Source organism: Talpa europaea, assembly GCF_964194135.1.
Source record: "Talpa europaea genome assembly, chromosome: 12".
NCBI lineage: Eukaryota > Metazoa > Chordata > Mammalia > Eulipotyphla > Talpidae > Talpa > Talpa europaea.
The window spans coordinates 35666401-35679634 of NC_140079.1; the positions used below are offsets into that span (position 1 = coordinate 35666401).

The 13234-nt window shown below is 39.7% G+C and overlaps 1 protein-coding gene across 1 annotated transcript; it reads left to right on the forward strand.

Annotated features, from left to right (window-relative positions):
* Positions 1-4283: 4283 nt before the first annotated feature.
* LOC311181480 (transmembrane protein 41B-like) lies at positions 4284-8319 on the forward strand (the record flags this gene model as incomplete). Its single annotated transcript, XM_084249948.1, is given in 5 exon segments — positions 4284-4290; positions 4905-5171; positions 5511-5572; positions 7304-7450; positions 7452-8319. Coding segments are annotated over 5 exon segments (1182 nt in total). The 3' UTR covers positions 8151-8319.
* Positions 8320-13234: the final 4915 nt, after the last annotated feature.

Sequence of the window (13234 nt, forward strand, 5' to 3'; positions counted from 1 at the left end):
GGATTATGCCCTAAGAGCCCCACCTATGGCTCAGAAATTCTATCAAGCTTCTATCTTAGTACAAATGATTTTCCTTGGTCAAAAAAGTAAACAAGGAGTTTAGAATCAACAATTATTTTACTCATTTGTTATAACTTTATATCATATTTAAGCATGTTATTGGTTTCCTTCTCAGGAACATACTTGAAATTATATTTGGTTGTGCTTTTCTGAACATTCAAAATATCTGCTCACTTCATCTTTCGACCCTGGTTTCTGACGTCAGTTGAATAATTTCATAGATTTTTCAAAAGAACAGCTTTATAACTGCATTAGTCCAACAGACTCACATTCATGGATTGAAGTCTTTATTCGATTAATTATTATTATACACTTAGTACATTCCAGGTTCTGTTCTGGGTGAGTGGGATATAATAGTGGTATATTTAAAGAGTGCTTGCTACAGAAAGCTCAACCTTTATTCAGTGGATACAGATTCAAAATTCACAACAATGATGTAGAACATGTATATGAGAATGATAAAAAACAGGGAGCTAAGAGGGAACTACCCACATGGTGCAGCAGACCTCTCCTCACTCACCCTCTGCTCCCCTCAGCAGAGTATTTCAGTTGATCTGCCTGTTCTGTTCCCCACTCGGTCTCTGGTGCATCCTCTCACCCCCAAAACCTCTGTCTGCTACCCCAGGTCTTGTATACATATAGATCAAAAATTTTTTTTTAAAAAAAGCTAAGACAAAAGGATGGTATAGAGACACAAAATGATGAATGTTAGTGTGTTATAGATTATTTAGGAAAGGTTTCACTGAAATGGTGAAATCAGAGCAAAGTGGAGAGTAGTGGTATGACATCTGGTTCTCTGTGAGAAAGTGTCCTTGCACAGGGAACAGCATGTGAAAATGCCCTGATGCAGAACTGTGCATAATAGGTTTAAAAAAATGCAAAAAGGCAGTAGATGGGAGAGTGGGGGAAATGGCAGAAGTATTTTCGGAAAAATGGTGAACAACCTGATGACATGGGCCTCGGTGATCACAAGGTAAAGATTTTAGACATGTTTTCCTGATTGATACAGTGTACACATCAAGTACTCGAAGAGATGTGATATAACCTAACTTAGATTTACGAAGGTCACCCGGAGTACTTTTTGGTGGATACAGAGGGTCACAGAGAGAAACCAAGGGGCATGGTGAAAGCTCAGGGAAAGGGATGGGAGACTCACAATATGAGATGTGTGCAGAGTCTACGGATGTGCTTTAAGGATGTGCTTTCCAGCCCCTCTTTTTTTTTTTCTTTTTTCTTTTTACAGCCCCTCTTTATCCTCTATGAGAAATTGAACCAGTACATCAGTCATAGATGCCTTTTTTCAAATTTTCAAAAACATATGTAAACAAATGAAATGGAACAAATGTGTCCTCTAATAGAGAAGAGAGTTTCAATGAAAATGGTGGGAATGGAAATAAAGTGGAGGAAGCTAAGTGTCTTTTCTAGCTGTGTGTCTCACATAGCACCTTGACTTCTCTGAGTGAAGTGACCGGCCTTCAAAAGGTGAAAGAAGACAGTGCCCATCTGGATCTCAGAACTACATATTGCCCATTTCTTCATCTGTGCACTAAAGAATCCCTGGGTCTAGAATGGCACAGAAAAAGATTTCTAATTGAATAGAAACACATCTTGGAGATACTGTGCCCAGGTGTCCTACCCACCACAGTGAAGTAAATGTAACAATAAAGAATGCTAAATCATTATTTTTGCTTCCAATGCATATAAAATTTACATTTATACCTTAATGGATTCTTTCAAAACATACTAGCATTATGCCAACAAGAAGTGTTATCCTAATTTATTAATATTTTCTAGCTAAAAAAAAAATACTAACCATAGTCCCAACCTTCAGCAAGTCATCATCATTTGATAGTGGAGGGTCTTGCCTCAGTGTTGATGGCTGCTGCCAGCTCAGGGTGGTGGTCACTGAAGACTGGGCGGCTGTGGGAATTGCTTAAAATAACACAACACTGAAGACTGCTTAATTGACTGATTCATGTATTATCATGAGAATGCAGCAATCCAGTCACATTTTCAGGCAACACTTCTAATTCTAGTTCTTTTGCTGTTTCCATTGAACCTGTAGACACTTCATCCACTGAAGCCTTGAACCCCTCAAATTTATCTATAATGGCAGGAGGAGTTTTCACTTATGACTGATATCCTGACACCCAGACCAGTGTTTGGCATGGAGAAGGAGGAGATTATTTCTCTTGCTACCTGCCAAATAAATGAAGACGCATGAGAATTCTCACAAATGTAAGCTTATCGATAAGCTGTACATGATTAGCCATTGCTATTTTTTGTAGTTTGAAATAACTATATTAAAAATAATAGCTCACGGGCCTCTCCAGTGGCGCAGTGGTTGAGCACTGGGTTGGGAAGCTGCCTGCAGCCTCTGCACTGCCAGTTCAATCCCCGGCTGCTCCCGGCCACCGGAGGAGGGTCCCGCATGGTGCACATTCCTCTCCTGCCGCCCGCTGCTCCCCTCAGCAGTGTACTTCTGTCCTTCTGCCTGCTCTGCTCCCCGCTCTGGCTCTAGTGAATTCTCTCACCCTCCCTTGCTTCTGATTGTACCCAGTGCTTGTATAAGTAAATAAGTAAATAAATAGATAGATAGATAAATAAATAAATAAATATACTATTAAAGAAAAAATAGCTCACTGTGCCCTCCTGGTGGCACAAGTGGTTAAGTCTCAGTACTGTGTGTTGTCAACAGCCACTGCAGTATGGGTTGGATCCCAGGCCAGGGAGCTAGCTTATGGCGCAGCAGACCATTCTTGCCTTGCCTGATGCTCCCCTCAACAGTGGATTTCAGTCAGTCTGCTGTTCTGCTCCCCGCTCTATCTCTGGTGAAACCTCTCTACCACTTGCCCCCACCTCCGGCCTCTATCTCAGCTCTTCTATACATAAATAAATAAAATACATCTTAAAAAATAAAAATAACATCTCACTTACTGTGTGTGTTTTCCATGTGCATGCCAGGTTCTATGTGGTTTCCACATGTTTAGTGCTTGATATTCAAAACTGTAGGTCGGAGCTATTAAAGAAATTATTTCTTTCATAGGGGAACCAAAGCATGAAATGTTCAATACCTTGTCAAGAATGGGTGGTTGAAATGTTAAGCACAACCAGGTCTCCCTGGTGGCACAAGGGGTTAAGCACCAAACTATGAAGCAATCCATAGCCTCTGTAGCACAAGTTCGATCCCTGGCCAGCCTGGGAGCAGTCCATTTGGCGCAGCAGACCTCTCCTAACTCGCCCACTGCTCCCCTCAGCAATGTACTTCAGTATATCTGCCTGTTCTGTTCCCCATTCTGTCTTTGGTGAATCCTCTCACCCCCCACATCTCTGGCCTGTACCCCAGCTCCTGTATGCATAAATAAATCTTTGAAAAAAAAGTTAAGCACAACGATGTGAGCCCAGATTCTCACCTTCAGTTTCTAGAAGTGTTCCCTTCAAAACAGCCATCTGAAAAAGAAGAGTTATAGATGAGAAAAGGCTTCATCTGTTCTTAAAAGCAAAACCACTTGAGAGGGACTCAGAGCTCCTAGAATACTGTCCAGAGCTAGGGAATGGGACACAGGACTCAGCAGTTCTGTTCTACCAATCCTTTTGGGATCAAATATCTGTGTCTCGCTTTCTAAACTATCCTGCTGAAAATCTAATTCCCAAGGCACTGTAAGGGCCCGGCACATTTGGGATGTGAGTAAATGATGAGTGCAAAATCCACATGATCCTGTCAACCATGTGAAGATACAGTGAGAAACCAGCAGTCTGTAACACTAAAAGGGCTGTCCCTCACTTCAGCAACTGGAAGCCAGGTCTTCAAAGCTGTGAGAAATGAATTTGTCTTGGTCATCAGCTGTCCTGTCTGGCTGTGGTGGTTTCTTGTAGGAGGCTGGATGCACTAAGAAAAGAAAGGATGAGTTACTGTCCAATGACACTTCCTAATGAAAGGGAGATTCATTATCCCTTAACTGTACACATATTGTCAATGTCTTTCTTCTTCTCAAGCCCCATTCCCTTTCTAAGCACGCTTTATCCAAGTGCTGGTGAAGGTATTTCCCAAGGATACACTAACTGATACACTCTAACTTTAAGAGACCTAAATAAGCCTTTAAGTTGGGGGGAAAGGACATGCAAAGAGCAGTTAGTGGTTTCTAAACACTCACACCCTGCGAAAAGGAGGGTGAACCTGCTTTCAGTTTCATACTGAACACTAAGCTTAACAACGAAAAGCCATGGCGGGTGAGTTTTACCCCCAAGGACATGCGTTGGGAAAAGAAACAGCTGGGGAAGGGGCAGGATTTTTTGAAAGTCATTAAGTTGATTCTGTGAATGTCTCCTTGAGCAGAACAGAGGGAGTGGGTCGAGATGGCAGAGGGCCGGCAAAGAGACAGGCCAGGCCCGGAAGACTATCACACTTTAGAAAGGAAACATTGGGGGCAGAGAGGTGTTTCCGGGGTAATCTGCTGTCATCGTGCTGTCTCCCCTGTATTCTACAGTAGCATAAACTTCAGTGTATGGAGGGGGCACAGTCAGAGAGGACAGGGGTCTGCGATTGTTGTCCCCAGACGCAATGGTCTCTGGGGGTTCATTATCAGAGATCAATAAACATGGGCATGTTAGTATGGTGCCTGCTGTCAGGTGGTCTATGGAGATGCACATCTCAGACAGCAGGCTCTCGTTGAGCACACGCGGGTAATAAGAATTACCCCCCACAAGGCCGGAATCAGGATTACTGAGCTGTGTGGAGAGGGACATTCTGTTGATTAAATCTGGAGGAGGCTATTCCCCATTGCTGAGAGGGAAGGGGGAAGGGGCTGATTTCCTGACTTGAAGAATTCTCATGCTTCAAACAGACCAGGTCCTCCAGGAGAAGAGGACACAGTTTGTCCGTTCAGTGTCCCCAGGCACCATCAACGGCTTGCTGGATGAACTTTTAGAGAAAAAAGTGCTGAACCAGGAAGAGATGGAGAAAATAAGAGATGAAAATAAAACTGGCAAGGATAAGGCTCGAGCTTTGATAAACAATGTCCGTCCTAAAGGGCCCCGGGCATGCCGGATTTTTATTAATTATATTCGTGAAAATGACCGCTACCTAGCAGAGAACCTGGAGCTCTCCTCAGGTAAGGTGGGGGACTGATGTTCACCTTAGGCCTGTGTCTTTGTGCGCATCATTTGATTTCTTCATCCTTCAAAGTAGTTTACAAACATCCTAAGCTCTGGCTCAGGCCTGCATCTCTCCATCATAGATCTATTATATCACCCCCTCCGTTTTCCTCTGTGTCCTGTGCCCCTAGCATTTGAGTCTTTGGCCTTTTTGTGGATTAAAATTCAATTCCTGTCCTGTCTATGTGGTCATTCATTTGCTGAAGTGGGAGGTGTTTTTAACAGGGAGGATGCATCAGATTGGTCAAGTTTTTTCAGATGCTAAGTGCCTCTTTTAATGTCCATCTTTCCCCAAGTCCACAATCTGGAATTTCTTGAAATACACAAGAACCCCAAGCACAGGTTTCTACCTACTCAGGTGATGCCAATTGCAAAGCACAGATATTTTTTGTTTCACATCTTTCTTGATATTTAATTACAAATATATGGTATCATATATTTGTGAATAATTCTTAATGATTGTTCCCACACCTTCTCTCAATCTGTTTCTGATTTGGCAAAAGCCATACCTGCAGCTTCACTCTCAGGTTTATTCTAGCAAAGTCTGACTCTTTCCCAAATTCTCACTACCCATAAGCTGGTGCCTACTGAACAGGTTCACACTTGTCTACACTGGTTCCTTCATCCACATTGCCCAGAGCTGGACTTGCCATCCTTTGCCCACTTGCTTCTCCTCCCCTCCCCCTATCTTGGTTAATGACACACCATCAAGCATGTGTCAAACCAGAGCTGACCTTAGCACTTCTCCCTAATACCTAGATTCAAGCAGTGGCCACGTTTTTGCTTTCTCTCTCTCGAACACCCAGAGTGTCACTCCACACTCGCTTCTACTGTATTTCACAACCCCCATCTACACAGGGCCCTCTGATTGTCAACCAGAACGTTTACTGCATACTTTTTTTTTATTTTTTAAAGATTTTATTTATTTATGCATACAAGAACTGGGTAACGGGCCAGAGGTACTGGGGAGGGGAAGTGTGAAAGGATTCACATGAGACAGAGTGGGGAACAGAACAGGCAACCTGACTGAAATACACTATTGAGGGGAGCAGTGGGCGAGACAGGAGAGGTCTGCTGCGCCATGTGGGTAGCTCCCTGACTGGCTGGGGATTGAACTCCTGCTGCAGAGGCTGTAGATAGCTTCACAGTGTTGTGCTTAACCCCTCACGCCACCAGGGAGACCCCACTTTCACTTTTGAAGAAATGTGATCTATTCATGCTGCAGGTAAGTAGGAAATGTTCACAGTTTTGGAGTATGCATGTCCATGTGCCCAGGTATCCTAGAAATGAATGTGTCTGATTATGCACTTCTGTGGGGAGCAAGGAGGTTAAAATGGTACTTAACTTTGTTAGTATATGATGATATATTTGATTATTATTTTTTGTTAAGTAAGCTATGGTAGTATATAAAGTAGATGTCATTTCATATAGACTATATATTTTTTTTTTATTTTAGACTAAGTTAGGAACTCTTCAGTCTGCTTCCTAGACATCCATGCTTATTTCTCTCCTTATGTCTGGTATTCCTCAGTAATTATTTATTTAAATAGGTTTTCTATATACTTCTTTCTCTTTTCACCTTCTGGACTACCTACCTATTATCCTTATGTTTCCTCTTCTAATTGAGTATCATATTTCTCATAGAATTTCTTCATTTTCCCTAAGTCTTGTTTGTCTCTTTTTTCCACTTGGGTCATATGTATAGTTGAGTCTTCTATTTCTGAAATTCTCTCTTACTCTGCCTTAAATGTATTTAAAATACTTTCAACTGCATACTTTTTATAAAATTATAATTTTTGGTTACAAAATCACCTTTTAGTCCCCTGGACTTTAAGGGAATCTGAGGAAATTAAACAGTTCTGAATATTCCTAGGTATGGCCACCTCTAATTCATAGTGACATTGCAACCAATGTTTGTTAAGTAACTATTACACTGAAAAATTTCATTCAAATTGATATTTTTTGCTAGAACAATTGAAAAACTTTACAACAAGTGTTGTAGCCTATGCTCTATAGAATGCCTTTAGAATGATTAACAGTGTTCCTGCTCCCCTTCTCTGCAGCCATAGGTGACAAGTGACCACAGCAGGCGGCACCCTATACGACCCCTGTGGGGGACAGGGCAGCGGGGATGCCAGGTCCTATGGTGCCAGACAGCAGAGACCGCTTGAAGAAAAAAGCCCGTGCAGAAGCTGGGTCAGCAAGAAAGTCACTTCTTGTATTGGTGTCCATTTTCTTTATGTGCAGCTTTTGTTATGTTTTTGGTATATAAAAATTTTCCTCAGCTTAGTGAAGAAGAAAGAGTGAATATGAAGGTTCCCAGAGATATGGACGATGCCAAGGCTCTAGGAAAAGTTTTATCCAAATATAAGGACACCTTTTATGTACAAGTACTCTTAGCTTATTTTGCTACATATATTTTCTTGCAAACATTTGCTATTCCGGGCTCCATATTTCTCAGCATTCTCTCAGGGTTTCTTTTTCCCTTTCCACTAGCTTTATTTCTTGTTTGTTTGTGTTCTGGACTTGGTGCCTCATTCTGCTACATGCTCTCCCATTTAGTTGGGAGGCCCGTTGTACACAAATACTTAAGAGAGAAAGCAGAAAAATGGTCACAACAGGTCAAACGTCATACAGAACATCTCATTAACTACATTATATTTTTGAGGATAACACCATTTCTGCCTAATTGGTTTATTAATATTATATCTCCTATTATAAATGTGCCACTGAAAGTTTTTTTTTTTTTTTGGGGCACTTTTCTAGGTGTTGCACCTCCTTCTTTTGTAGCAATTAAGGCAGGAAGCACACTCTACCAGCTTATAACAGCAGGGGAAGCTGTTTCCTGGAACTCAGTATTTGTCCTAATGATTTTGGCTGTTCTTTCTATTTTGCCAGCCATCTTCCAGATAAAGCTAAAACAGAAATTTGAGTGAAAAATCACCTGGGTTTTAGGGCCTCCCCTTGTGGCGCAGAGGTTGAGCACTGGGCTGTGAAGCTGCCCACAGCCTCTGCAGCGCCGGTTCTATCCCTGGCCACTAGCAAGGGTCCCACATGGTGCGCAGACCTCCTCTGCCATGCCCGCTGCTCCCTTCAGCAGTGTACTTCATCAGTCTGCCTGTTCTGTTCCCTGCTCTGTCTGTACCCGCACTTCTGACTGTACCCGGTGCTTGTATAAATAAATAAATAAAATCTTAAAAAAAAAATCATCTGGGTTTTAGTTTTCTCTAATAACATCACCATTATCATCTCAGGATTGGCAGTTTTATGTGTTAAAATCACCTCTTCAGAAATTGAAACAAGGAATTTGTAAACTAAAATTACCTACCAGACAGTTAAAATAATGCATTTAAGTGACAAGAGAGAAAGTAAAAATGGAAATTGATATACTGTAGAAAGTGCTGTCAGTAGTTATGATAAATATCTTTTAAATACTATTCCAAAGGTAGCCATAGATAATTAGTGGCAACATAGAAGAAAATTCTTGACCTAAGCTGATTCATCTAATGTATTTCATTAACTGGCTATACCTACTTAGCCTGGACTTGTAAATTTGATATTTTTTTGTTTAACCCTTACTAATAACTAAAGTAGATAAATACAAGTAAAAGACTCTAGATTTTTTTTTTAAATAGCATTGCAGTCCTACCTAATGTTAGCCTTTTTTCATAGCATAAACTTGAAAACAAAAGCTTAAAGGAGATTACACCTTCCTCTTTTTACCTTAGAGGTAGTGGATTTGTTTAAAAGTTACAACTTAGTTGACATTGAATTTGGAAAGGATGTCAAGTTATATCTGTTTCTGTATTTTATTTATTTTTTTCTTTTCTGAATTAGCATGGATTAGTCTGAAATTTAAAAATTTGATCAGTCTATTTTCATTTTTTTCCTAGTTTTTACAACATTTCCCCTGTGCATACACAAAATGGCAATTACAAGATATTTGATGTTGATAATTTATATTCAGATAATATTTTGTTACACATTTCCCCTTTACTATCTCAACAGGGGATCAAGAAAGTAAAATTCAAAGTATACTGTTGTTCGATGTTAGATTACGTTATAGTTTGAAACAGAAGCAATGGCAGCATAACACTTTAGGTGGGTAAAGTTTGTTTGTTTCAATGACTTTATAATTTACCTCATTTATTTGTTTGATCATTAAAGTATGTACTATGTAATTATTCTTTATATGCATAATACTCATAAGAAATCCTTATTTCATTTCTGTTGATGGCTTTTTTGTTTGAGGCTGCTTTTGATTAACACAGTTTCTCAGTTTAGTGTTTTTACTTTTTATAATACTAAGTTAAATTAACTTTTCACATGGTAACTACCATATTTAAATAGTCCTGGAGAAAATAGACAGCTTTGCTACTTGCTTAATGGTACACTCTTCCTTGATTTTAGGACATAGCTGATCTAAAGTAAAATACTCTGTCAGTTCTGTTTTCACCCAAGACTGTTATGTTGAAAAGTACTTCAGCTGTGGGAAAAATCCTTGTATGTTTTTATTGTGGAGGTATGATCATCCTCAAAGCCTGTTTCTGCTGCATAATGTGGGCTGATTCATTATTTTTTCTATCACATTATTAACAAATGGATTTATTATAAATACAAAGGAAATCTATTGATTAATACATTATTCTTATGTCAAAAACAAGAATGATTAACTGGGCTCCTAATTTGTTGAACATTTATGAATACATGAATTATGAATAAATTAAGAATCACCCCCATGACTTTCAAACTAGACAAAAACTTAGGCACAGACATGACACTACACACACCCATTTTGGTTCAGATGATAAGAAATGCTGTAACATGGTCAAACATTTATAATGACTCAGATAGGGTAGAAACTTAGTTCTTATTTGTGAAAATTCCAAAAACAGTCATTCTTCATCAGCCCACAGATCTTTTCCAAGTGCTAATTCAGATACTTAGACTCTTCCATCCCATGATTCTGATATCTGTAACATCTGATCACTAAATCACTGTGGTCCCATCTATCCAGTGAACTGCACTGGGAGGCATATGGAAGGTCATTTGTCAGAGAGTTTGCTAGAATTGGTTGGGGTGTTTCATACCAGGTTTCAGCTTATATTCCAATGTCTGGAACCCACTCATTGAGACATCCAACTCCCAGTGGAGAAAATGCCTTGCGAAATTACTGTTAAGTTTCTGCCACAAAATTTTAAACATAAAAATTTTCATCCCACACAATATTGGAGGTGGCACAGGAAAAGCCTACGAAACAGATGACAATGCAGAACTTTAACTGTCTCAGAGAATTTTCTGAAAATAGTGGTCTCAGTTTTATTAAATCTCAGCAAGAGTGACATGATCTAGATTCCTTACTAAGCAAATTTCACTTATGTCTGAGTCTATGTTCTTGCTTACCAAATAATCAGTATTGTAGTAGTCCTGGGAGAGTATTTTACCAGTGGTACTGAAATAATTTCATTGCGTAGTCATCCTTTTCTCAAAAATATAAAAGACCTTTTTTTTTTAGAGTTTGAGAGTTTTGTAATTAATTAATTATTTATTTATTTAGATTTATTTATTTATTTATACAAGCACTGGGTACAGTCAGAAGTGCAGGAGGGTGAGAGAATTCACCAGAGCCAGAGCAGGGAGCAGAGCAGGCAGAAGGACCGAGGTACACTGCTGAGGGGAGCAGAGGGCGGCAGGAGAGGTCTGCGCGCCATGTGGGACCCTCCTCCGGTGGCCAGGGAGCAGCCAGGGATGGAACCAGCACTGCAGAGGCTACAGGCAGCTTCACAACCCAGCGCTCAACCGCTGCGCCACCGGGGAGGCCCCTAAATAAATTTTTTTTTTAAAGTGACATTTGTATCAAAAAATGTTTTTATAACATTACCTATTTTTTTTTACAACTTTATTTTTTTTTTAATTTTTTTTTTTTTTTTTTTTTCAAATACAAGCACTGGGTACAGTCAGAAGCACGGGAGGGTGAGAGAATTCACCAGAGCCAGAGCAGGGAGCAGAACAGGCAGAAGGACCGAAGTACACTGCTGAGGGGAGCACGGGCGGCAGGAGAGGTCTGCGCGCCATGTGGGACCCTCCTCCGGTGGCCGGGGAGTAGCCAGGAATGGAATCGGCACTGCAGAAGCAGCGGGCAGTTTCACGACCCAGTGCTCAACCCCTGCGCCACCGGGGAGGCCATAAAAGACCTTCTCTAAGGAAAAAATTAGGAGGTCAGAAATGCTAGTATTTTATCAAATTCAGAAATTACTTTTATGAACCTAGAGGTTGTCCCACCCATGTTTTATTTAGTATTTCATGGTACAGGACTCTTTCTATATGAAAAGTACCCTGTTTCTTTAAAAAGAAATTTAGTTCTATTACAATCCAAACATTTCCTTTTTTTTTTTCTATTGTTCTTCAGACTCCTGTATGAAGAATCAGAACATGTCTTCCAGGTGATACCGATTTCCATATTTTTTTTTCCAAGAATCTCCATTCTAATTATCTCTTACTTTCTCCATAGTCAACATCCTTCTTGGTGCCTTGTTTTACATATCTGAATGTATATTTCTTTATATTATCTTTGAAGTTTGAATATAATGTTCTTGTTTTGATAGTTAATCTTTTTGAAAGAATCTCCAAATATAAAGAAAATATTTCTATTTTGGAACAGATGGAAATTACATTAATTTCTTTAATGCATCCATCACTTTGTTGGATAGTTTTGATTTGTAGTTCTCGTGCACATTACTGTGGGGACTCTTCCTCAGGTGCAATCAGTGAGAGCCTTAATTTTCACTGTCATTCCTTGCTCTCTCATATCCCTAATCATGTACTGGAAAAATAAATGTATATCTTTTGAAGCCATTACAATAGTAATTAATACCTACCTCCATTAAATTTTATTCTAGGCTTTAAATCATTTGAAATATATTTATATTAAATTATTTATATCATATATAGGAATAAAAATTACATTAGTTTTCTGAGAATTCTATCATGTATAACCTGGAAAAAACCCTTTTCTATTTTTTCTAACCTATGTGTAAAAATGTTGATTCTATGGGATGAAGGTAGGTCCTTGTATTACACTAATGGATTGAGTGTATCACACTCAATTGAGTGTATCACACTCAATTGAGTGTATCACACTCAATCTCTTCTGGATTGAGATTGTTCCTTTAGCAGTAACAGCCAACAGTGTTACTGTCCAGCCCAGAGCAGTACTTCTGAGAATGTGTTTCCTCCTCTGTGGTTGCAAACACAGATGATGCTGTGTGAGCACCAAGAGGAATCCTTGGGTATTTTGCTGTTTATAAAGTTTCTTGTCTCTTGCAGCTCTGCAGGCAGTGCAAGACATCCCAGCTATACTCACACCCTCTAAGCAAGGAGAAAAAAGCCTCAAGCTTTGCTTCCTAGAAACAGTCAAGAAGATAAAGAAAAGGTAACAGAGGTACTGTGCTGTGGACACAAGGATCTGAGTGAAAGATCTCGAAAAGACTTTCAAGTGCTGTGTTGCCTGCTTAGAGCTGGTGGCCTGGAGCATCTTAAAAAAAAAAAAAATGACTTTTACCTTAGACAAAGGGCTTCTATCTTGTAGATTCCCAGGATTAGTAAAGAGTTCCCAACCTGATCAATTATCTGAGAAAATAATGGGAACAATTACAATGTCATCTATTGAATTCTAACTCTAAGTCAGATTCTATTTTAAGCCTGTTGCAATTAATAACATCCTTTAATTAGCAAAATAACCCATATTAGACATCATGAAAATAAGGCATCGATTATTAAATACTTTGATAAACGAGTAAGTGGAGGCTTAGTTTTAAATTTCAGTCATTCTAGTTTCAAAGTCTCTTCATATCACAGTCCTGTCAAAACTCATTACTTTATGTGTGCAGCTACCATTGGGATTATACAGTCCATCTCCAGCCCTAGGGCAGGACTCGCTCATCATCACTGTGTTTATCTTTGGTTCATGGGATGTGGTGTCTGGGTAGGACTAAGAGGTTAGGAGCTCTGAACCCTCAAG